Source organism: Ursus maritimus, unplaced genomic scaffold, assembly GCF_017311325.1.
Source record: "Ursus maritimus isolate PB19 unplaced genomic scaffold, ASM1731132v1 scaffold_28, whole genome shotgun sequence".
In the NCBI taxonomy this organism is placed as follows: Eukaryota; Metazoa; Chordata; class Mammalia; order Carnivora; family Ursidae; genus Ursus; species Ursus maritimus.
The window spans coordinates 2520194-2545696 of NW_024425341.1; the positions used below are offsets into that span (position 1 = coordinate 2520194).

The 25503-nt window shown below is 37.9% G+C and overlaps 1 protein-coding gene across 1 annotated transcript in view; it reads left to right on the forward strand.

Annotated features, from left to right (window-relative positions):
* The window catches only part of KAT6A (lysine acetyltransferase 6A), a 114127-nt gene that overhangs the window by 84934 nt on the left and 3690 nt on the right, over positions 1 to 25503 (forward strand). Inside the window, exons 9-17 of the mRNA XM_040643220.1 lie at positions 4158 to 4273; positions 11130 to 11271; positions 12764 to 12925; positions 13992 to 14085; positions 15816 to 16047; positions 16765 to 16972; positions 18165 to 18767; positions 21400 to 21712; positions 23849 to 25503. The exon at positions 23849 to 25503 is cut by the window's right edge and continues 3690 nt beyond it. Coding sequence (XP_040499154.1) covers positions 4158 to 4273; positions 11130 to 11271; positions 12764 to 12925; positions 13992 to 14085; positions 15816 to 16047; positions 16765 to 16972; positions 18165 to 18767; positions 21400 to 21712; positions 23849 to 25503 — 3525 coding nt within the window. The remainder of the gene's footprint in view (positions 1 to 4157; positions 4274 to 11129; positions 11272 to 12763; positions 12926 to 13991; positions 14086 to 15815; positions 16048 to 16764; positions 16973 to 18164; positions 18768 to 21399; positions 21713 to 23848) is intronic.

A 25503-nucleotide genomic window follows, 5' to 3' on the forward strand; every position in this document is an offset into this window, starting at 1 on the left:
TCCTGAAGTTTTTTGCCTCTTAACTTCTCTGAGCCTTTTCCCCATCTATGAAGTGGGCATATTGTTTTCTACTTTGAGGAAGGGACTGTGGAGATTAAATGAGATAACAGTATAAGGCTCCACAAATGCTGATTCTTTTTATTCTTTAAGTTCATGCTCCCTTCATTTTGGGGCATGTGAACTCATGCTTACATCTCTCTTTCATCATGCAACTTCTAATCCCTAATGAACAGAATTATTTTTTATTAGTGTTTCTGTAGGAAAATGTTCAAATACCAGAAAAACCTCTCTTTTTCCCTGCACTTCACATTCTCATACTAATAATAAGGGTATACTCCTGCACTCCACTCCCACTTCAGAATGCCATTCCCCCAGGAGGAATGGAAAGGGAAGGTTTGGGGGGGAGCTGTTTGATGGAAGGCAAGAGGAAGGGAGCAGAACTGTATCTATATCAGTTGTAGAGCAGTTGTAATTTTCATGTTTGTACCGGATCTGAACTTGGAGGGTACTTCAGGAGTTGGTTCTGTATGTTGGAAATTAGAATTAGAATCATTTGGTGGAGGTGGAGTTTTTGCAGAAGAGTAATAATCTTTTCTCATAAACTGCTAGTAAAAAAAGTTTTATTATCTAGAATAGGCATATTTAAAGTTACCTTTTGGTTTAGCCCAATTACTAGTGCATTTTGCCCCCCACCCTTACTTTCTTAGATTGAAAGGTCTGTTCTGACTTGGAATATATGTCATCTTTTCAGGATGTTGGCATATTCAAATGAAAAGGAGGTAGAAAGTGGCAGAATTCTAGTTTAAAAAAAATTATGGTGGTTTTTTTTTTGAAGATTTTATTTATTTGAGGGAGAGAGAACAAGCAGGGGGAGGGAGAGGGGCAGAGGGAGAGGGAGAAGCAGACTCCCCACTGAGCAGGTAGCCCACTGTGGGGCTTGATCCCAGGACCCTGGGAGCATGACCTAAGCTGAAGGCAGGTGCTTAACCCACTGAGCTACCCAGGTGCTCCTGTGTTTTTGATTATATTAGGTAGCTGCTGCTTTAGAAAGCTGCATGTTTAATGAGAGAGTATATTGGTTAAAATTTAAAAATAAAACCTAGCCCAAACTAACCTTGTCATTCAGATTTTTTTAAAAAATTTTTATTTACTTAGAGAGAGAGAGAGCACGCACACGTGCACACACAAGTGGGAGGTGGGGAGGCGAGCTCCTGTGTTTTTGATTATATTAGGTAGCTGCTGCTTTAGAAAGCTGCATGTTTAATGAGAGAGTATATTGGTTAAAATTTAAAAATAAAACCTAGCCCAAACTAACCTTGTCATTCAGATTTTTTTAAAAATTTTTATTTACTTAGAGAGAGAGAGAGAGAGCACGCACACGTGCACACACAAGTGGGAGGTGGGGAGGCGACAGAGGCAGACCTAGCCCAAACTAACCTTGTCATTCAGATTTTTTTAAAAAATTTTTATTTACTTAGAGAGAGAGAGAGAGAGCACGCACACGTGCACACACAAGTGGGAGGTGGGGAGGCGACAGAGGCAGAGGGAGAAGCAGACTTCCCACCGAGCAAGGAGCCTGCTGTGGGGATTGATCCTAGGACCTTGAGATTACCACCTGAGCCAAAGGCAGATGCTTAACTGAGCCACCCTGGTGCCCCCGTCATTCATATTTGACAGTTTGATTTTGGCAAGGACTGAGTTAATGAGTGGTTTGGAGGCAGCTGTTGCTTCCTCATTGCAGAGGGCCTTTGTTAACTTGTAAACCTTAGTAAACGGAAATACACAGGCTCTTGAGGCTTTCATAAGGGAGTTGGAGATGGTGGTGGAGGACAGAGGTGGATGAGCGTATGTGCCAGCCATTTCACAGTGCAAAAAGGTGAGGATAGGTAAAGGCAGTGGGGAAGTCTGCCGTGAACCTGGCTTTACACAGACTGTCTTAGTTGCGGTGATGTGCAAACAGTTATACTGGAACTGGATATCCACTTTTACATCGGGCATCCGCCTGGAAGAGCGACGGGCAGCTGATGGGAAAGCTCTCAGACAAGAGGCGGTACCTCGGCAGGTGCATCTTTTCGTCTTCTGTGCTTTGTATTTGATCCTTGGCTCAGGAAGTTTTCTGATATTTGGTTATTCTGTTACTGTCTATACTATTGTTATTTTGAGCTGTGAAGGTAGGTTAAAAGATGCTACTTTATGAATTAGAGTAGTTGATTCTGGAATGAAGTTTAAAGAACAGCGTTTTTAAAGCCTTTTTACAAAGTTTTATTTTGGTTTTGAGAAATGAAAAAATCTTATTTTAACCCTAATCTTGTGTGGTTGTTTTTAATGATTTTTGCATTTGGAAGAGCCCCAGTACTCCTTGGTATCATAACACAATTGATTCAACTAATAGGTGTTTCTCTTTTGTTTTGAGATGTCTAAAGAAGAGGTTGAGGTTTCACCTGGCTGTATGAAACCTGAGAGAAGTCCCTTGGCCTTTTTATAAAAGAGAATGGTTAGAAAGGCCAGGGAGAGTTCTCCTATTAGTTGTAGTGAAGAGGCTTCTTCCTTAAATGAATTTACATAGAACAGTGAATAAAAATATCTGATCTTTCCTGTTTTGTTAGAAAGTGTGTAGGGGTGTGTGTGGGGGGGTGTCTGTGGGCTCCAACAAGAGACTTTTAATAAATTTCTCTGGTTTTTAAAGCATAAAGTTGAAGGATAATGTTGGTTTTTCTTTTGATGAAGGGTTATTAATACTGTGTTTGATTAGGCTAAATTCTAACTCTTTTTCTTAAGTCGGTGTTAATGTTAAGTCTTTTTTTAAAGTATGTATGTATGTATTTATTTTAGAAAGAGACAGAAGTGAGTGGGGGAGGAGGTGGGGGGAGGGAGTGGGACAAGCAGACTCTGAGCTAAGCACAGAACCCTAGGGTGGGGCTCAGTCCCACAACTCAGAGATCCTGACCTGAGCCGAAACCAAGAGTAGATGCTTGACCAACTGAGCCACCCAGGCACCCCAATGCTAAGTCTTAAATGAATTTTTATAGAGTATCCATGATAAATATACAGTATATTGTGTACATAATATACTCACCCATATACACGTATATATGTATGAATCTATTCCTCTATTGTTACAGAGCAAATCAAATTGCTCTAGAATTTAAGGTTTTAAAACCTGATCTTTATAGTCATCAGCGGTGGCTTATATTTAAATTGTGGATGTGGAAGTCATAAAGGCTTTACAAATTACTCTTCTTTTAGATAATGTAGTTCAGGTTATTGTAGAAATGGGGGCACAGAGATTGTTTTCATTATAAACAGAAAGTAGATAAAAGGGGTAACAGTATGTGTGTAACAGTATTTTTTTGTTGTTGGTTAAATCTCTGAAGAGCTACTAATGAAGGGAATTTTAAAGGCAGTGTAAAATGAAGACTCTTTTGATACTTGTTTTGTCATATTCTTTTAATATTACCTACCTTCCCAAACAAAAAGTCACTCTTTTCTCTATGTGCTCACATGTTCAATGGGTTGTTTCTGTTGTCTGGTGAGGCACTGTGTGTATGACATTGGCAAGCGTTCAGAGCTCCTTCTCCCTCCTTGTTAAAAATTATTCTTTGTCTTATATCCCCAAATGCCAGCAGCTTCTCTTTAACAACTAAGTCATTAAGGGAGTGAGTTTAATTGCGGAAAATATTCGCAGTCTTATTAAATACGGAAAATGCAATGAACCAGTGCATTTGGTTCTAAAAGATTTATTAGCATTTTTATTCTCCATTGAAGTACCCTGTTTATAAAAAATAATACAGCTTATTTCAAAACTTGTTAGTTTGGGGGCGCCTGGGTGGCACAGCGGTTGGGCGTCTGCCTTCGGCTCAGGGCGTGATCCCGGCGTTGTGGGATCGAGCCCCACATCAGGCTCCTCCGCTGTGAGCCTGCTTCTTCCTCTCCCACTCCCCCTGCTTGTGTTCTCTCTCGCGCTGGCTGTCTCTATCTCTGTTGAATAAATAAATAAAAAAATCTTTAAAAAAAAAAAAAAAACTTGTTAGTTTGTTCCTGACTTTTTTTGTTCTTCTGTAGAATCCTGAGAAGACATTTAATTTCAGCTTTTTAAAATACCTATCTCAGTAGATTTAATTTAGCTAACTTTTGTGATATATTTTTTGACTGCACAGAAAGTTGGAGTAACTGGTCCGCCTGATCCACAAGTCCGCTGTCCCTCTGTCATTGAGTTTGGGAAGTATGAAATTCACACCTGGTACTCCTCCCCATATCCTCAAGAATACTCAAGGTATGTTTTGAGAGACCCTTTACCTTCTGTTTTTAGATTCATAGAACTCCCAACACTAGATCTTGGGGACGTTTTACTCTGCTCATTTTTACACATTTGAGGAAACTGCTGGCTTTTAAATGTCTATAGTGTAGCAGCTTATTTTGGCAGCCACTTAATCCCTGAAAATTTCTAGATTTTCTCTTCTGTAACCTGTCCAAAAGCTGTTATTTAAAATCGGAGACCTGACACATGGTCAGAGAAACAAAGGGATAGGAGAAATTTGCCTTCATATTTCACACTGCTTAAGTATAAATAGAGCTTCACTGAGTAGCCTTTTATCTAAATTTTTATAATTTAATGAACTTGGTGAATAGTTTGTTTTCCCAGGAATAATTGAACAAAAGGTATGCGATAACAGTACATGTAAATAGCTTGGGTTTTCCAGACATAAAAAGTAATCAGTCACCAGCTTTTTGGGATGAGGCAACATTTTTAGTAAAGCCAAATTGGTTTCATGACTCAATTCTGACATTTATAAGCTGTATAACCTTAGAAGTTACCCAGCTACCCTGTACCTCAGTTTCCTTATATACAAAATGGAGGTAAATATAGTATTCACCTCATAGGGTTTATTGTGAACATTAAATTGAGTTAAAACATGTAAATCAGTTAGAAGATGATAAGTGCTCAGTAATGTCAGATATTATTTTTTTCCTTTAGGGTTGAAATTAAAAGAGTTGAAAAATAAGTTTTGGTCAAAAAATTAAACTTTGAAGTATAGCAGTCACATTAATGTTCTCTTTAATTTGTAAATTATTTATGCCTCGGGTTTCCCATTTAGCAGAGTGTTGTAAGGAGTAATAAGTGCTCTGTGAGTTAAACATGTTCAGAGTGCTCGTTATGTGGCTTTTTACCTATCTAGTGACATTGCTAGTCCAAAATATTAGCACTGGCAATTATAACATTAATTTATTTAGTGCTTTACAGTATACAGAGTGCTTTAACATGATTTATTTTGAGGAGCTGGGAATAAGCTAGTATATTTGTTAAAAAAAAACTAAAACTCAGTGTTGTTTTTACTTTTTCTTTCCACATAATTTGGTAACTGTCTGGTTTCCAAATGTAAGTAGAAGTAGAAAAAAAAGGAGTGAGAATGTTATTATGGACACAGACCTCAGTGACCAAAAAAAAAGAAGAGAAAGCAAAACTTCAGGAAGCTAACACACAAGCTCATGAAACAGCAATTGAGAACCAATTATTGTAGGGTTAGTTAGCCCTAAACACTGTTAAATCTGTAAGGCAGCATTCTGTTTATATCATGGGAGAACAACAATTAATGTGAGTTTGTTAAAAGAAGATTACATTATATGTGATGATATATTTATGTTGAAGGAGGGCAGGGAATTCCTCAACTACTTACAGAGCTCAGGTACTCAAGGCAATTCCTCAAGAGTTCTGGATATTCGGAGAATTACGGGATCAAGAAGAAATATGCTGAGGAATTAATTTCTTCATTAGGTTTAAAATAAATTATTATTATCATTTATTTAGTGAGCTCTTTCCAAGCTGTCCAAATCAAAAAAGGGTGCTCAACTTAGACAACAGAGCTTGTTCAGTGTGCATGTATATCAGCTGGTGCAGGGATTGTGGTACAGAGAGATTGAAACCATAGGCACCTTGACTCTTGCACTGAAGGGGAGGAGAGGAAATTGACTCAGAGGTGATATTAGAGAGCCAGCCTTAGCACCTGCTTTTCAAGAGAATGATGAGAATGGAACCATGAGGCTGTTGCCTTTTAACATCTGAAAAGGCTTCATTAAAAATGTTTTTTATTCTGATAAGATTGTCACTAGAACCTGATCTCTTAATCAGGTTTGAGGGAATTGGTTATCAGTTTATTCTTAAACATTGCCTGCGGAAAAATAATCAATAAATAGGAGTCATAGTAGAAAGCAGCAATGGGATAGGAACTGTACAATTTATTAACTTTCTTAAATAAAATTTTAAACATTTTCTGTACATTTCTTTATCCATTGTGTGTTCCCTGAATTTTCCATCAAAAAATATTCTATAGTTTAATAGATTCTTTAGTAATTATGACTTTTTGTCTCTTCATAATTCTCTTAGTTACATTTAAAAAATACATATGTCTACTTTTAAATGAGTTTAGGCTTGTTCTGTTAAACTTGAATTGGCTAAAATGCTTAGAGACCTTACGTTTACCAAATAAAAAACCTATGGCCTTACTTTGTTAATGACTATTTATTGTTCTGCGCTAAATTACTTCTAAGTTATGTTCTTAATATTAAAGGTTTTGAACACTTTTTAAAAAATTAAAAATCCCAAAGCATGCAAGAACAGAACAATTACAGCAAATAAAAAAGAAAAGATCCCAAACAGAAAATCTTTTGGGAAGTGGGATTGTGCATTATTTCCCATAATATCCAGATACTTGTGTGTGCGTTGTATAGTAAGTAATCTTGCATCTCTGACGTAAAAAAACAAAACAAAATGAAACAACAACAACGAAGCCAATAATGCTGCTTCATTTGGAGCAGTACGATTAAGTCGTGGGCACTGAATAGTATAAACCAGAGTTTGAAGCCTAAGATTCTCCAGCAGGGCCGTGTGATGCTCATATATGGCAGACAGGTTCAGAGAGGACCTCCTAAAACATGACATAGATGGGCTGAAGGCAAGAGTACCTGTGATCGTGGGATATCCTACTCCTGAGCTGTTTAGAACTTATTTCATAATAACCTTTTTGCAAGGAGAGCATACTGAAATTCTAAAGGACGGGTTCCATGTAATTGAGTAGCTTGGGGAGTTTCCTCTCCCTTTTGATCCTGCTCCTGACTTGATTTGATGCATAGATTATGTACAGCCCCAGTTACTAAAGACCAGCATCCTTAACGTCTTTGGGTGACCATTAAATGGTGAAATAAAATGAATGAAAGAATAAAACTCTTCATAGTATTAATCATAAATTAATAGTAGCTTTGGTTACCATCATTGAGCTTGGTACTGGACTAAACATCTCTGGAATAATTCTGTGAGAGGTAAATACTACTGTCTTCATTTTCCAGACCAGGTCCAGCAAACATATTCAAGACCATGCAGTTTATAAGTGGAAGGACCAAGATTTAATCTCACTTTTCTCTTACCACATAGCCATAACCTTTAACCACCAAGCTTGCACTACTCCATGTAGCATCTGTATCTACATTGATCTCGCATGGCTTTGACCATAATCTTTGATTTAAGTAATATTTGATAGAATTTTTGTTGTTGTATTAAATTTTTACCACAAGTAGACGTGTTTTAAAGACTACACAAATTGGTTTTGTCTTGGGCAATGTTCAGAAGCCAAGAAGATACTGTAGGAGTTCCTGGGAAGAGTATATTTGCATCATCCTAGAAGTAAGGGAAGCAGTGCTTCTAAAGCGCATTTAGTTGTGGCCCAGTCCTGACTTCACATCCTAGGGTATCAGCAAAGTGGCTGACTCTAGAATCAATTTCAGGTATGGAAGCTACAGCCCATGATGCAGCTGATCAAAGCGACCATACGCCTATTTGATAGTCAAGGCCTAGATGCTCTGTCAGGAAGGCAGTGACAAAAAGCAGCACCCAGCAGTATTCTTTAGGGCTGAGAGTGTTCATACTCTCTATAACTGCACTTCTTTGCGTGTGATCTGGTGTTCTTTCTATATAATGTGTTTTTTCAATGAAAGAACTTCAGCCATTAGGTACTGTTACTAAAACATTTTGTTTTTTCTAGGAGTTTTATCAGATGATTCCCTTTAGACTAACAGTGTCATCCCAGTGGGCTTAGTTATAATAAAGTAAGAGGCTTTATTTTAAAATGTTTTCAGTGAGAACTGAATTGGAATCAAGTAGATTATGATGCTTGCTTTTACTTTGTTACTTTTCAGATACTAAGATTTGCTGGGTTTCTTTTTTTTAATCAAGAAAATATCATACAGCTTGCTATTCCAAGGAAATAGCATGAACTTAAAATTTACCTGATAAGACTTGGCAGTAATTTTTTTATAGATCTCATTTCTTTTTAGGTTTTCTTGAACAACTTGCTTACTGCAGGAGCTTTAAAAATTAGACCTTCTTTCATAGACCTTACAAAATAAGTTGTACTTTATTTTCATGTCTCTGTCCCAAGACCTAAAAGTTGAATTGGATGCTTTTAATTTTGGCATTTATCTTTAGCATAATCTGGAAAGTTTAGTGGTCTGTCACTCTTCCCTCCCTTCCTTTTTTCCCAGGATTTTGTTTAACGTTTCTCAGATTCACATTGTAGGGAATATTTAGTTGTAATATTTAGCCCTCAAAGCGAAACTGTATTCATAGATTCTTTTATATCTTTATGTTGCAACAAGTTAGAATTGCTCATTGAGAACTTAGCACAGGTAAATAAAGGTAAGGTAATAAAGGTAAGGAAGAAGGGGATGGCATTTATCACCCAGGGAGAACCTCTTTCTACTTTTTCTCGCAGAAGAAGAAATTATGCCAAATCCACATATTCAGGAAAATAGTCTGGCAGTTGTGGGTCGGCTCTGAGACTCGGTTATTATTTCTAGTGCCTACATTAGATGATGAAGTTTATAATTGGGGCCATTTTGTTTCGAGATTTTTTAATTCTGGTGGTAAAGAAGAAAAAAGCTATCTATCTTACTGCCGTTCCTTCTCTGAGTAGTGGAACTTGAGGCAGCATGCAAAGGAAATAAGCAGAGTCACCTAGGAAACCTTTCTTTTCAGTGCTCTTGGCTCCTGTTTCTTGACTTCAGTTTTGTAATGTCAGTTGTTATTTGTTTTACTCAGTACTTTATTTTGGAATGACTTTTGTACTAATGACGTAATTTCAGGTTGTATTGGTTTGTCTAATATGAGAAATTTTGAAAACCAGTATTAGATATTGTAGATGCTTAGAAATATTATACCTCAGCAGTTCCCTGGAAACTTTTAGTGTGCTGTGAATGACAGTTTTAAAAGTAAGCTGTGAGATTGTATAGGAAGAATGAATTGTAAATCTCCAAGGGAGAAGGGAAAAAAGTCACATACATGCCTTTTTCCATCCTTATTTGAGCACGAAACACTTAACTGCATACAGGACTAGCGCTCCATGAATACACCTTGGCAAAGGCCTTAGTTGAACGTTAAATGTTTTCAGATAAAGTATAATTATGTTTTAAAAGTGGCTTCCAAAGTAGTACTTGAAAAAATAGTGTGGTCTTCACACTTTAACAAATTAGACGTTTTTGCGTGTTAATCAACTTTTTCTTTAATTCCAGTGTAATTTTTTTAAAGCATAGCTAACCAAACCGATAACTAAGTTAATGAGGTTTACTAAAATTTCCTTCAGTTTCAGTACGTATTATTTGAGAGAAAATGCAGTAATTTGTTTGGATTATAATTTTTGTTATCATATTTAGTATTTTTGTATATGTAGTTTTTAATGATAGTTTCAGATCTCAGATTACCAAGGCATGACCGATTCTGGGCCCAGTTTGGGTGCAGGGAAGTCTCTGTGCTGAGGATAAATGAGGTGTGTATTTTATAGTAGAGAGCCACATGGTCTTCTGGATTAGACTAAAATAGGTATAAAAGTCACTGACTTTTAACTTAGGTTATATTTTTCCATTACTTTATGAACTGATCCAATCACTTTATTGCCTAGCTCCTCATAAAAGGGACATTGTAAAGAAGTCCTATTAAATTACTGCTAAAATAGCATGACTATTATATATAAATTAATAACAACATCTGAAAGAATAATTTGAACTTTCATTTCACTTGTTGAATAATAGACTTTTAAGTTGCAGGATTTAATGGGATATTTAACTAGAGGGAAAGCTAGAATTTCAGGGGTAGGAGGAAGGAGGTAGTATAGTGTGTCCTAACTTGAAAAGACATATTATTATAGTTTTATACTTAAAAAGATGTGTAAAGTCTGCTTTTATAATACCCACTTTATATCCATTTTACTCAGCACTCTATACCTAGTGCACCTAGCACAAGGTCTGACACACAGTAGTACAGTTGACCCTTGAGTTACACTGCGGCTGGGGGCACCAACTCCCCACGCAGTCAGAAATCCATGTATAACTGTTGACTCCCCCAAAACTTAACTAATAGTCTACTGTTGACCAGAAGCCTTACCAATAGCATAAACAGTCAAGTGATAGATATTTTGGGTTACATATATATTATATTCTTAGATATTTTGTGTTACTATATATTCTTAGAATAAAGTATTCTAAGAATACTTTGTGTTACTATATATTATATTCTTAGAATAAAGTAAGCTAGAGAGAAAAAATGTTAAGAAAATCATAAAGAAGAGAAAATACATTTATACTACTGTGTACTGTATTTACCAAGAAAAATCCATGTATGAGTGGATCCACACAGTCCAAACCCATGTTCCAAAAAAAATGGATGAATGATCAAATAAAGGAAGAAAGTATATCTTGACAAAATCTTCTTCACTTATTGGGGTGTTCTGAAGGTAGGCTTTATTTTCTACTTAGTAAAGATTATCAAGGAGGGAAGGATATGAGATTTTCATTGTCTGCCAAGTGGGTAACTTTTAAAAAGCCTGGGAAGTATTAGTCTAATAGGAAGATCACTGCATTGGTTATTTTTACTTCTCACCCTTGCCTTCCTTGTTAATTAGTTGGATGCCATTAACCAAATTAGTTTTATCTGTAGTTTGTTTTCTCTCTTTCATTTGATTAATGGGGATGACAATACATTCTCCACCTTTTTTACTTGAGTAGTAATGAGAGTCAAAAAGGATAGTTATGGAAGTTTACAGTCTTCTAAAAAGCCCTGTCTTTTTTTGTTTAATTATTATTTACAGGTTGCCTAAATTGTATCTTTGTGAATTCTGTTTAAAATATATGAAAAGTAGAACTATTCTCCAGCAGCACATGAAGAAATGTGGTTGGTTCCATCCTCCTGCCAATGAGATTTACAGAAAAAATAATATTTCTGTCTTTGAGGTAAAGTAGATGTTTTATAGTTGTCTTCCTATCATTTCGAATGTAGTGCCACCTATACTGTGTCTAATTGTACTCGTTTTTTTTTTGAAATGTTATTTTACTGTTGTACTCACGATTGAGTCCAGTAATTCAGCTGTTATGAGAAGCAGAATTAGGCCAGTCTGAATGATACCAAGGTCACACAAGCTTGATCTCAGAATAAATTATTCTGTATTTCAGGATTCCATTTGATTATAAAATGCCAACTGATTGTTTATGTTTAGATGTGATAAAATTGTGTCTTAGAATCTATGAAATGGTATTTAATGAAAAAATTTCTCTTGCTCTATGTAAAGGAATATTTTGTAGAGGTATATTTAATAGCTGTAGTAAACCTTATTTTGTAAAGATATAAAAATATATTTTTTTCACTTCATCATGATGATATGATGTAGGCGATGTCTATGATTCTGTGTTGTTAGTCATGGGTTTTTAGCCTCTTGATCCTCAGTTCTGTGGTGTCATTGCCAGGTGTTAATTGGTTACCTGCCATGTATTCAGTTCTGTTGATGACTGTGTTGATAGAATTTCAGATTGTCGAGATCTGCTCAGTCTTTAACTTCCTTGATTTTCCCTACACCTTCATTTTAGGTGAGCAATAGTGGAGCTCTTCACCTTGGGGGGAGGAGGGAGGGTGTGGTTTACAATACTGTTTCAGAACACCCAAGAGCAAACTGCTTCTCACCTTAAGCATATATTGGTATGTATTTTAAAAGAAGTAATACTAAGTTACTGAAATTGTTGAGGAGGTTTCTGTCCTGAAATATCAGTGTCTCAGGGTTTAATGTGGGCATCCATTGGCATTTACATAGAAGAGCAAGCCCTGGCAACTCCAACAGCACAGGTGTGTGTCAGGAGAAATGCACTTTAGTGCTCCTGATCTTGACCAACCCAATTCCAAGAAATACCTCATTTGCCAGGTTCCTACCTAGGGAACCTGCTTGCTGCCTCTGGCACTAGTTACTCCTCCTGAAAATAGCTTTGTCTGAGGTAAATCTGATCGTGGTGGTCAGACTGCATTGCTTCTGGCTGCTGGCATGGACTGGACTATTGTTACACCTTGTTTTACTTAACAAATGTATTTTAGAAGAGGTTACTTTTAGATCTTTTGTTGAATTACTTTAAAAAATGAATCAGATCAGTTTGCCATCTGAGGGTTTACTGCAGCCAATCTTGTTATAAAAGCAAAAAGTGCTATTTTTAAAAGGGTCATCATTTCCTTGTCTAGCTAATCGTACTTTGTTGAAGTACAGTATTTTTATATGTTTAGTTGTCTTACAACAGCAGGTACCCTAATTCTGCTGTTGAAAGGGTAGCTTCCAGGTTCTGATCACTGACCGCTTCTCTTAGGGTGGACTGTGGATACTCACAGGTATTTGTAAGTGATGTGTATTATTATTCTAGAACTAAAGAGCCACTTTCCTGATCATTTTATTCTATTATCTTCCTCTAGGTTGATGGGAATGTGAGTACCATTTATTGTCAGAACCTGTGTCTCTTGGCAAAGTTGTTTCTTGACCACAAAACACTCTATTATGACGTGGAGCCATTTCTTTTTTATGTACTAACACAGAACGATGTCAAGGGCTGCCACCTTGTTGGCTACTTTTCTAAAGTAAGTATATCACCTTAAAATTTGTTTGAATTCATATGGAAATCTGAAACAACCTTTGTCAGTTCTCACAAGGAGACAGTGCACAATGCAGCACTTTCCGGGTACCATCTAGCTTTTTGGAAAGAAAAATAGAAGGAACATTCAGAAACATACCAAGTGCTCGAAGGTGCTTAGTAACATTCAACAGACTATACTCTCCTAGGAACATGAGCTGCCGTTTATACTCTAGAGAAGTTTTTAAATGACCTCTATTCCCATGGTAATAATAGATAGAACTTGTGAAATAAACACAGTCATTACCTCTCTGAGCTCTTTCTCAGTTTAAATCTTCTCTTCCTAGTTTAAATTTGAAGACTAGAACTAAGAAGCCATTTTTATTCATGGATATTTTCTCTCCTTCCTATAATCTTCCATTCTCTTGGGGAGAACAAAAGGTGTTTTTTTGGTAGTCAGACAACATTAAAGATGTACTTTTATTTAAGCTAGCCTATGATACAATCTAACTGTGTGAAATAGTTAAGTGGAAGTACCAGCTTTCTGTTAGTCGGCTGTTTCAGAAGTATAATTTTATATATATTGCCTGATTTCTAGAAGCGTCTATACCCAATATTTTGAGATTGTTTTCTGTGAAGTTAGGTACAGCCGATGGGGAGATGGGGCTGTCCTGTGTAGCACCAGAGCAGGAAACAAGAGAATCTTTGAAATGGTGGAGGAATTTTCCCATTTCTGGAGTGCCATACTGACTCATCATTTATAGCTTTGCGGATTGATTGGGACTCAAATTCCCCTGCTTATCTTAGGCAATGGCATACTGTTTTTGTGTTGCAGATGGTGTTAGATGGCATAATTTTATTTTACACTTTTGTTCTCCTGGGATGGTTGCTTTGAGGGTAATGGCAATGACTTAACGTAGTCCTGTCTCCTCCCAGTGGGGTATTTTTTTCTTGATGCACATGCTATTCTCAAAGGACCAGGGCTGTGGTTTTGACTGTTAGTCTTTGTTTCTTAATAATTAGCATTACTATTCAGTCTTACTCACATGTTATTTTAAAACTTTCTTTACCAGGAAAAGCACTGCCAACAGAAGTACAACGTTTCCTGCATAATGATTCTTCCCCAATACCAGCGTAAGGGCTATGGCAGGTTTCTCATCGATTTCAGTAAGGATTATAATATAATTTTTCGTTATCTCTTCTTGTGGACCTTCTGTATATATATATTTTTAGAGATTAGAAGATTTATCGGCTGCTAGTATGTTTCGTCATACTGCAGTATGGGACTTTAAAACCTTAAGTCATGAATTTTTTTTCTTTGATTGGATATGAAATATTTTAAAATAGCTTATATTGAATACCAACTTTGATCTCTTGCAAATACTTTGAATTTTCAACTCTTAATTTACAGGTGGAACTTAGTTTTATGATAATTCTAACTCAGAGCAATACTCAGTACATTGTATAACTACATAAAAGTTAGTACAGTAAAGAAGTACAGCACTTGCTTTATTTTTGTTACCTAATTATCTGAGAAAATGTGTATATCATTTTTTAGTTACGGGCTCTACCTAGTGGTTAAAATATGCAGTGCACCTTAAAAAAATCTTAAATGGCATAGGAAATAATTTAATCTGACTTAAAAATTGAAAGCTAAACAGCTCTAAAAAGTCATTGTAGAATTTGAATTTTGTTTTACGTGTTGATAGTCTTGCTTAGAAAGTAAATATATGTTTACAGTAAATTTTATATTGATTATAACAGTGATTTTTGAGCGAATGTTTTGATACTGGCAGTTCTTCTGAATATCAGATGATTTTATCACCAGTGTTAAGAAGTTAATTCTCAGATGAACCAGTTCAGCCTGTTCTGGTTGGCCTTAAACTGTACTCCTGACCAAATTTTATTGGAAATACATGCCGTTGATTATTTTGTACATTTTCTTGGCGGCCTTAGATTGGTAGTAGAGAGTACAACTCAGATTATTTCTCTTAATATATTGTTTTGAAATAGGACTCATGTTTGGCTGTGTTATGCCATTAAGTAGCAAGTTAGGGGAAAATATTTTACTATACTAATTAGTTATACTTTTGAGATACACAAACAGCAGTCTATGATTACAGTATTTGTTTTCATTTGCTTTTCCTAATGTCATCTATTTTTCCCACATTACCATTCACAAACTGCTTTTAGTAGTTTCCTTTGATGACAAAATCTGCATTTCTTCTGCCATCTCCATTGTTGAAGCTCTCTCTTAGAATTTATCCCTTTCTCTTCCTGTTCTTGAGAGTCGTGCTCTAGACAGGAGGACAGATACACTCACAGGGACACCCTCACGCTGACATCCTTGCTCTCTAAGAGTTAGGGTGAGAGGTCATTGTGAGGAGAGCTTTGGCTGAAGTAAGAAATTGTCATCTGATTCACTTGCAGAAGAACCACAATCTCAACAGATAGGATTACGTACGTAAAAAGGAAGGCATTCTTTTGTATTGTTCAGCAATTCAGGTATGGCTGTTGCCATCTGGTGGTCCAAATAAAACATGCAAGGGAGGTTTCCCCCATAAAATAAAAGCATTATTGCCTTCTCTTTTTAATGCAGCCTCTTAATATGAAGTCCTTTGATTTTTTTAACAATTTGAATATTTTAACAATGTAATTTATATTAAGTATAGACAAAGTAACACTAACCTAATGTTCAATATATACAAATTACATAATCTTGTGCGAATTTGTGTTGAAGTAATTTTTCAATTTTGTTCCTTTTCTTGAAGGAATTTACCTTTGAAATTATTATTGCCTGTTCTACTTAGATTGGTGGTGGAAGAGGGAATTGTTATTTTGGTGAATTAACCTATTTTAGGCTCACTGACATATTTGTGATTCGGGGGTTTCTTTAGGTTATTTGTTATCAAAGCGCGAAGGCCAAGCAGGGTCTCCAGAGAAACCATTATCCGATCTAGGTCGTCTTTCCTACATGGCTTACTGGAAAAGTGTAATATTGGAGTGCCTTTATCACCAAAATGACAAGCAAATCAGCATTAAGAAGTTAAGCAAGTTGACTGGAATCTGCCCTCAAGACATTACTTCCACGCTCCACCACCTACGAATGCTGGACTTTCGTAGTGACCAGTGAGTATCACACCCCTTGTTATGCTTTCAAAAGATAATTAGGTGTAAGTGTTTGGGTCAGGCAGCCAGATTATCAGTGAAAGGACATAAACTAATATAAGTGGTACATTTGGTGATCCTGAGACACCATTTTCATTTCTGTGATATTTGATACCGTATTTTTTTTTTAACTGTTTTTTCTGGTCTTCCTTCTAACTTTTGGACCTAAGCTGTCGAATCTTTTCTAATGTTGGGAGCTCCTTCACAATACGAGAAGTAACAGCTCTAGAAATAATGTCTAATAAAACGTACCCATGATTTATTTCCATATAATGTAGTACAAAATAAAATACAGGTCAAAGGAAGGTCAGCTTACCCTTATCTAGAGGGGTTGGGAAAAGATCACAGAGAAAGGAAGTAGGCATTGGGCTAGAAAGATGGAGGATAGGAGATAGGGTACAGGAGAGTAGCAGCAGTCCCAGAGGTGGAAGTGTGAGACAGTGAATGGTTAAAATCACTTCATCCGTTGTTCTTGTTGAGTGTGAAGTGGCTGTCCCGACTTCGTAGTTCTTAACTATCTCATATGGTGGCATATTTCTGGATTTCATGCTCCCAAGATGGCTATTTTTTAAAGCATTTGTCATCATCTCCAGCGTTTTCTGGGGGTTATAGCTCCGTATTCATTGTTAGGTACTCCTTGTACACCGTTGATTGCTATAAACTTTGCTCTGGTTCCAGATTTGTGATAATCCGCCGGGAAAAACTTATCCAGGATCACATGGCAAAGCTTCAGCTGAATTTGCGACCTGTGGATGTAGATCCGGAATGTTTGCGCTGGACTCCTGTCATAGTCTCCAATTCTGTTGTCTCAGAGGAGGAGGAAGAGGAGGCTGAGGAAGGAGAAAATGAAGAGCCGCCGTGCCAGGAAAGAGAATTAGAGACAAGTGTAAGGGCATGAGTAGTCTCTATTTTTGATGACAGAAGGCTCTGTTTTTGGTTTTCATGAGTATTTGTGATATGTGTTACAATATCTTAAACCAGCGCAGTCAATTCACATTAGAATTTCAGAGTTGATTTCAGTGATAGAGATTTCAGAAAGACTGGGTTTTGTTTACTTATTTGTATACTTTTAAGCCTTGGATCATTAGGAGACCTTCAAATTTGTTGCAGTGTGTTACTTAGAACTAAGAATTCCTTAGCAAAGTGCTGATAAACAGCTAAATTTTAAGCTGTGTAGTAGTAATTGAGGAATCTGAATTTAATTCTGACCACGGTTAAACATGAAATGAAGATCCCTTTTCCTTAAAATAAAACATTAAGGAAATAATGTAAACATGTGTATGTTTTCTAATAGAGCACTAAATAATTCAGTGGGTACACAGATGTCTTTAAGCCATTAAAGGGTTAATGAGGGACTGTACAACATTGTATAGTGTTCAGTATTTTTCTTCATGTGATGCGTATCTTTCTCTGTTCTTTTTTTAAAGCTGTGCTTTCATCCTTTAAAAATCTATGTCCTCCTTTGACAAACACAGTTTCACGCCCCTGTTTAATGTAATTTAATTTTCAGAATGAAGTTAAATATTCAGAATAAAAATAAATCAAAATAATTACAGACATTTTCTTTCATTTTTTTTCAAACACCCCCTTTCTCTTGCCCATGCCCCAGAGCCCATCTCCTCTCTGTTTATAAATTTTGTTGCTAAGAAATTTGGTAAATTATATCACTTAACATTTGTAAGAACAATGCTGTTCACTATGTTTATTGAAGGTGGGATTGCATAGTGGCTAAGAGCACTAGCTCTTGGGTCAGACTGCCTGGGTTTCGATCCCAGCTTCCACATTTGCTATTGCATATCCTAGGGCGAGTTACTTGTATTTTTTGTGTCTCAGTTACCTCGTTCGTAAAATGAGGATATAATAATAACACTTCATACAATTGTTGTAAGGATTAAATGACTCTTTCAAAGCATTTAAAGCAGTGCCTAACACATGAGAAATACTCATGATAGCTATTAAATAATACTTTTCTTTCTTAAAGCTCTGTTTTCTTATTTCTGTATTTAAAAGGTCAAAGAGGAGGTATAATCAAATAAGACTGAAAAATTAATCAGCGTGGTTTTATTTTCTAAAATCAGGTGGGAAAGTCTGCATCTCGGGAGAACAAAGAACAAGATTCTTATTCTTCAGTAGAAAGTGAAAAGAAACCAGAAGTTACGGCACCAGCCAGTTCTACACGTCTGAACAAACAAGTCCTTCCCCGTGATAGTCTTCCTGCAAATAATCAGCCATCCCGGAGAGGCCGCTGGGGGAGGAAGAACAGGAAAACCCAGGAACGTTTTGATGATAAAGATTCTAAACTGCTCTTGGAAGAGACATCAACTCCTCAGGAACAGTATGGAGAATGTGAGGAAAAATCAGAAACCTCCCAAGAACAATACACTGAAAGTGAGGAGCAGTTGGCAGCCTCTCAGGAGCAGCCAAGCCAGGATGGAAAGCCAGACATTCCCAAAAGAAGACTAAGTGAGGGGGTTGAGCTCTGGCGAGGACAGCTGAAGAAGACCCCCGAGACACTGAAGTGTAGATTACCAGAAGGCAATGATAGGCTGCCCCGTCGCTATAGTGATGGTGACAGGGCTCTCCTCAGAGGCTTCAGTGAGAGTAGTGAGGAGGAAGAAGAGCCAGAAAGTCCTCGGTCCAGCTCCCCACCAATTCTTACAAAGCCCACATTGAAGAGAAAAGTAAGGCTTTTCTTATGACTTGTTTCTTTTGACTTGTCTGTTCTTTCCCCAACTGCAGCTTATTATATACATGTGTCTATCCTAGAGTTCTGAAAAACTAAATATAGAAATTGTTAGTGTGTTATTTTTTTTAGACTTTATGCCTCAGTATATTGTAGCTTATGATCTTCCCAGTGAATGTTTGAAATGTGGATATGGCTTCTGTGGTTCATGGGAATAGACGTCATAAGCTTATTTTAAGGGCTGACAAACTGTTTTTCAGCTTGCTGGTTTGATGTTGTAATCATGACTTTAGGGATTTGTCAAGTATTTAAAAAATATGTATAGATGAGAGATGTTTATGTTACTGACTAAAAGTATCTGACAGCTTGATGGACAGTGGTGCCCTTTGTCGGGGTGCTCGGAGAGGCCCTTCCTCTTAGGTGGGGGTGGGACTTTTTCCCTGTGCTCTCTTCTCCTGTCTCCATCTCTCCCTTCTTGCTTTCAGTGGTTTGACTTAACCTGGTTTTAAAAATATTTTCTCAACTTTATCTTGTTTTCTTGCAAAGTCTGAATGATAGCCAGTTTATAAACGCATTGTGATGATAATGAGTTCTGGCAAACTGTATACCAGAACTGTCCCAGACTGTGGAGTGAATTTTAAGCATTGCCACAAGCCAGCCAGACTGAGCTCAGCCCCCTGGATGAGCCATCCTGTAGTAGAGGGGTGACAGCTTTCATCCAAAGCAGTGAGATTGTTCCTTTCCTTAGCAGAACCTTACAGGGGGGAAAAACAAAGCAGGGCTATATATAAAAAAACAATTTTTTAATTTTAGAACAGTTTTAGATATTTGCAATAATTGCAGAGAAAGTACGGAGAGTTCCTGTATTCCTTACAGGCAGTTTCTCCTATTGTTAACCGTTGCATTGGTATAGTACATTTGTCACAAATAGTAAACTAGTATTTTATTAACTAGAGTCCATACTTTATTTAGATCTCCTCAATTTTCCCGTATGTTCTTTTTCTTTTCCAGGACCTCATCCAGCACACATTACACTTAGTAGTCATGCCTCTTTGGCCCCTCTTGGTTGTGACAGTTTCTAAGACTCCTTGTTTTTGATGACCTTGACAGTTTGATGAGTACTGGCTAGGTATTTTAGAATGTCCCTCATGGTACTAGAACAGGGTCATATGTTTTTGGGAAGAAGACCACAGAGGTAAAGTGTCAGATTCTTACCACATCATATAAAGGGTGTCTGATATATATGTATGTATACACCAAACACGAGAGTATTACTGTCAGTATGACTATTCACTATTGATATCAGTCTGGATCACCAGGTGTGAGGTTGTGTTTGTCAGGTTTCTCCACTGTAAATTAGTTACTCTTTTTTTCCCCTTTCTCATACTATACGCTTTGGAAGGTAGTCACTCTCAGGAGCCCATACTTAAGATATGGAGAGTTAATACTCTGTTCCTTAGGAGCAGGATATCTGTGTTAATTAGTTGGAATTCTGCTTGGAGATCTCTTCATTCCCACCCATCTGTTTATTTATTCAAGCGTTTATTTATACCAGCATAGACTCGGATATTTACTTTATACTTTGAGTTATAACCCAGCAGTACCACTTGATTTAATTTGTTACTCAAATTGTTCCAGCTTTGGTGATTAGGAGTCTTTAAGTTTTGCTCCCAAGTCTCTTTAACTTAATACATACGCTCATCATTGTAAGGTCTTGTTTTGTTTGGAGCACTTCCTTACTTCTAGTACTACAGGATATTCTAGGTTCATCTTGTATATTTCATGTCCCAGTCCTAGCATCAGCCATTTTTCCAAAGAGCGGAGCCAAACATGTTTAACCTGGTTTGAAAATTATACTCTCAACTTAAAGGACTAGTAAATTTAAATTTGAAGTGGAGAAAAACTCAATACTGGCTAACTCTGCCATTCATTACATGAGCATGAAGAATATATCTTTGCCATTCCAGGCTTTTATTGCCTATTTATAAGGTAAAATTATGCTAATTCCCTGTGTAAACAAGAGAATGTTGTAACAGGCAGTGAGATCATGCACAAGATACTTGAAGTTCTTAAAAGAAATTCTCTTGACTGGGAGTCAGAGACTATATTTTACAACCGTTTCTATACTGACTGAATATGTGACCTTAAGCAAGCCGTGTTATCTTTCTCGCCTCTACAGAATGAGGGGATTGGGTTAGATCATTTCTGGTGCATTGCCTTTATCATTTCGTTGTATCTACTATGCGCTATGAGACAAACAGAAAGTGTTTTATGTATTTATTTATTTTTTGAGGTAAAGAGATGTTAAAGGACTAACTTCTGTGTCATTGCAGTATTGAAATAGGCATTTTCCTAGAGTGTTAAGTGTAACTGAGCTATTAATAAGGGAATTACAAAATCTGCTCTTTGGGCATGCCTTTTATACAGTTGTATTCAATTATCCAACATCTTTCTGTGATTATGTAGTTTCTTACTGTAGTATTTTGAAATAATACTTAAAATGTCTCTTAGCAAACAGTATACCCATTTTATATGTGCTAATCCTATTAGGTTCAAAAACTATTATGTTATTAATAGAAATGATAGTATTCATCCCTGTAAATAAAATACTTTCTTCCTCTTTTAAATAGAAACCAATTCTTCACCGAAGGAGGAGGGTCCGAAAGCGCAAACACCACAATAGCAGTGTGGTCACAGAAACCATTTCTGAGACTACAGAGGTGTTAGATGAACCTTTTGAAGACTCGGACTCCGAGAGGCCGATGCCAAGATTAGAACCCACGTTTGAGATTGAGGAAGAGGAAGAGGAAGAGGATGAAAGTGAACTCTTCTCTAGAGGGTACTTCCATCGTCTCTCCTCACAGGATGTGCTCAGGTGTCGATCCTCTTCTAAGAGGAAATCTAAAGATGAAGATGACGATGAAGAGTCAGATGATGGCGATGGTATGTTTTAGAGAACTGTTGCTTATGATAGTTTTATTGTTTTTAAAGAAACAGGCTGCAACTGATAGCTGCAAACCCTTCCATCAAAAGGCTGAAAAAGTGACACTCCCCACTAAGCAAGTAAAGGACGGCTGACTTGATAACCTCTCAAAATTTGTGTCAAGTATATGCATCCCCATTTTCTCATCGAGCCTTCTCTGTTCTTTTAAAAAGTTTTTTTCTAGTTTCCCTTTTAACACGGGACCTATTTTTGCCTCTGCAGAAAATATCTTGCTGTTAGGAAATTGTTCTTTTTTGCCTAATCCTTTCTCAGCCATCATCTGAATCTTTAGTTAATGGGTGGATTGGACTTAGCATCAAGAAGACATTGAAATAATAACCCTTTACTAGAAAGTACACTCTGTGGACTTAACCTGTGTTGCTAATTGTTGTATGCTGAGTGCTTAAAACAGGCACTTGGTAAATATTGCTAAATGGATACACACTAGAAAGATGGCTCTTAAATAAGACCAGATTCATGTAAATTGGACTTGCTTCACATCTGTTCAGGAATCCTTCCCAATCATATCTCTAATGTGCCTTTCTCTGTGAGTAGTAAATTTCTAATAAAAGTGGTAACAGTGCCTCAGGGTAGGTTAAATTTTATGGCATAGTGCAAAATCCAGTGATGTACTTTTAAAATAGCCTTGTTGTTTAGAAATAAAGAAACTGGGGCTACATATGTGCTGGGTCACAGACTAGTCATTTACACCCTGCCCACAAAGTTTCTGCCAGTATCTCATGCCGCCTGCACCTGCAGTGTTTGCCTTAATGGGGGGGGGGGGGTAAGACTAAGCTTTTTTTCACTTTGCTGGGTGAATTTGAAGGAATCTAGCTGTCTACTCTTGGTGGAATTATAGCATCTATTAATTGAGCTTTTTATTCTTTAAAACGTAAATTTGCTCAATGTCATATCCAGTAGAAACTTGCATTCTCTCCATTGTCATATTTTTATATAAGAAATACTTTTAATATAGTGATAAGATGACTGAGTGCTTTGCTTTGCTGTGAATGACTTTCCGCAGTTTTATTGTGTTACGCTTTGAGGTATATAACTAGGAAACCAAAGATGTAGTGTGTAAATTTGACCCTTCAGTAAAATTCTCTCTTGGATCATTGTAGACCAAAATAATATCCCCTGGTTTTATTCTTGTCGACTTGGACAAATTTTCTCTGATGCGGCCATTTCCTTCCTTTATTTTCACATTACTGTTGCCAGCTGTGCCTTTTTAGCTTACCCCTCGAAATCCTGTTCTGCCTTGGTGTTCTTCCCTTTAAAAATTAATGGGAAATGTGAATGTACTTAATGGTGCACCACACTGGACACCTAAATGTGGTTGAAATGGTACATTTTCTGCTATGCGTAGTTTACTACAATCTTTAAAAATAGAAAAAAGTAATGGGGACAAAATAGTGCTAATGTCAAATATATTTCTAATAAATCATTGTCATTGGTGCTTTCACTTTTTCTTCAGGTCGGTATTTGTCTAGGACTAAATGCCTTGCGGCTGTTCCTGTACAAACACATCGATTGAGCAGTTACTCATGTAGGATTGCTCAGTCCTGGCCTGGGGTAATTAACTCATGATATTACCTGAAGTAATGATTTTATGGAAACCAGGAAAACCAGAGCGAGAATATAAATTGCAAACAGGAAAAAAGAAGAAGAAATGAGCTGCTTTGTGATTACACAGTAAAGACCGCCTGTCTGAAGTAGTTGTAATCACTGCTGAGCATATGCATCTTTACACAGCTTATCTCCATTTTCTAGAGGAGAAAACTGACCTGTAGACCAACTTCCTAAAGCCGTGCGGTTGGTGATGATAAACCCGGACTGGTTTTAAGTAGTGGGGGCAACAGAGTGTTGACCAGGGTTCTTTCCTTGTTCTGTCAGCTCACTGTGTGACTTTAGAAGAGGTCATTATTAGGTTTCTCCTATAGATTCGTAACTTGAAAGTGAAGGTAATCAGGAGTTTGTGATGATTAATAAAATCATTTCTTTTGCACATGTGGTCTCAGAAAAAGGCACTGGTACAAATAAAAAATCTTGTAACTTTTTTTTAATGTTTTGTTTTGTTTTTTATCCCTCCTGTATAGACACTCCTATCCTAAAGCCAGTATCTCTCTTGAGAAAATGTGACGTGAAGGATTCTCAGCTTGAGCCAGATACATCCACACCTATGAAAAAGAAAAAGGGATGGCCCAAAGGCAAAAGCCGCAAACCAATCCACTGGAAGAAAAGACCTGGTCGCAAACCAGGATTCAAGATGAATCGGGAAATTATACCTGTTTCTACTCAAGAATGCATTGTTGAGCCCATTGTCCCCATTCCTAAACCGGGACGTAAACCCAGACTTCAAGAGAATGAGGAAGCTGTCGAACCAAAAGAAGACTTGCCTTTAACTGAAGACAGGAAGGAAGAAGAGGAAATGCACGTAGAAGCAGAAGAGGTTGAAGAGGGAGAAGAAGAAGATACAACCAGCAGTGAAGTTAGAGCAGCTTCTCCGGTGGATAGCAACAGTCCTGAGACAGAAACAAAAGAACCCGAGATAGAAGAGGAGGAAGAGAAGCCCCGTGTCTTAGAAGAGCAGAGGCAGTCAGAAGAGGAGCAACCAGAACTGGAAGAACAGGAGCAGGAGGAAGAGGATGAAGTGGCTATAGAGACAAACCAGAATGAAGACCATGATGCAGATGATGAAGATGATGGCCACCTGGCATCTAGCAAGAAAAAAGAGCTGGAGGAGCAGCCTGTTAGAGAAGATGTCAAGGAGGAGCCCGGTGGTCAGGAGTCTTTTTTAGATACTAACATGCAGAGCAGTAGGGAGAATATAAAGGATAAAGATGAAACAGAACCAGATTCGGAAGAGGAACAGACTTCCCATGAGACATCCATGGTATCAGAGCATATGCCAGGGTCTGAGGACGACCATGAGGAAGATTCGAACTCTAAGGAAGAATTGATTGAGCTGAAAGAGGAAGAAGAGATTCCTCATAGTGAACTGGATCTGGAAACCGTGCAGGCAGTGCAGTCTCTGACTCAAGAAGAAAGCAACGAGCACGAGGGAGCCTACCAGGACTGTGAAGAAACTCTGGCAGCGTGTCAGACCCTGCAGAGTTACACCCAGGCGGACGAAGACCCTCAGATGTCGATGGTCGAAGACTGCCATGCCTCGGAACATAATAGTCCAATATCTTCTGTTCAGTCTCATCCCAGCCAGTCCGTCCGTTCCGTCAGTAGTCCCAACGTGCCTGCCCTCGAAAGTGGTTACACCCAGATCAGCCCGGAGCAAGGATCCCTGTCCGCACCCTCTATGCAGAACATGGAGACCAGCCCCATGATGGATGTGCCTTCCGTATCGGACCACTCTCAGCAGGTGGTGGACAGCGGCTTCAGTGACCTGGGCAGCATCGAGAGCACCACCGAGAACTATGAGAACCCCAGCAGTTACGATTCTACGATGGGCGGCAGCATCTGCGGGAATAACTCCTCGCAGAGCAGCTGCTCCTACGGCGGCTTGTCGTCCTCCAGCAGCCTCACCCAGAACAGCTGTGTCGTCACTCAGCAAATGGCCAGCATGGGCAGCAGCTGCAGCATGATGCAGCAGAGCAGCGTGCCGCCCGCCGCGGCCAACTGCGGCATCAAGTCACCTCAGAGCTGCGTGGTGGAGAGGCCTCCCAGCAACCAGCAGCCGCCGCCGCCGCAGCCGCCGCAGCAGCCGCCGCCGCCGCCGCAAGCAGCCCCGCAGCCGCCG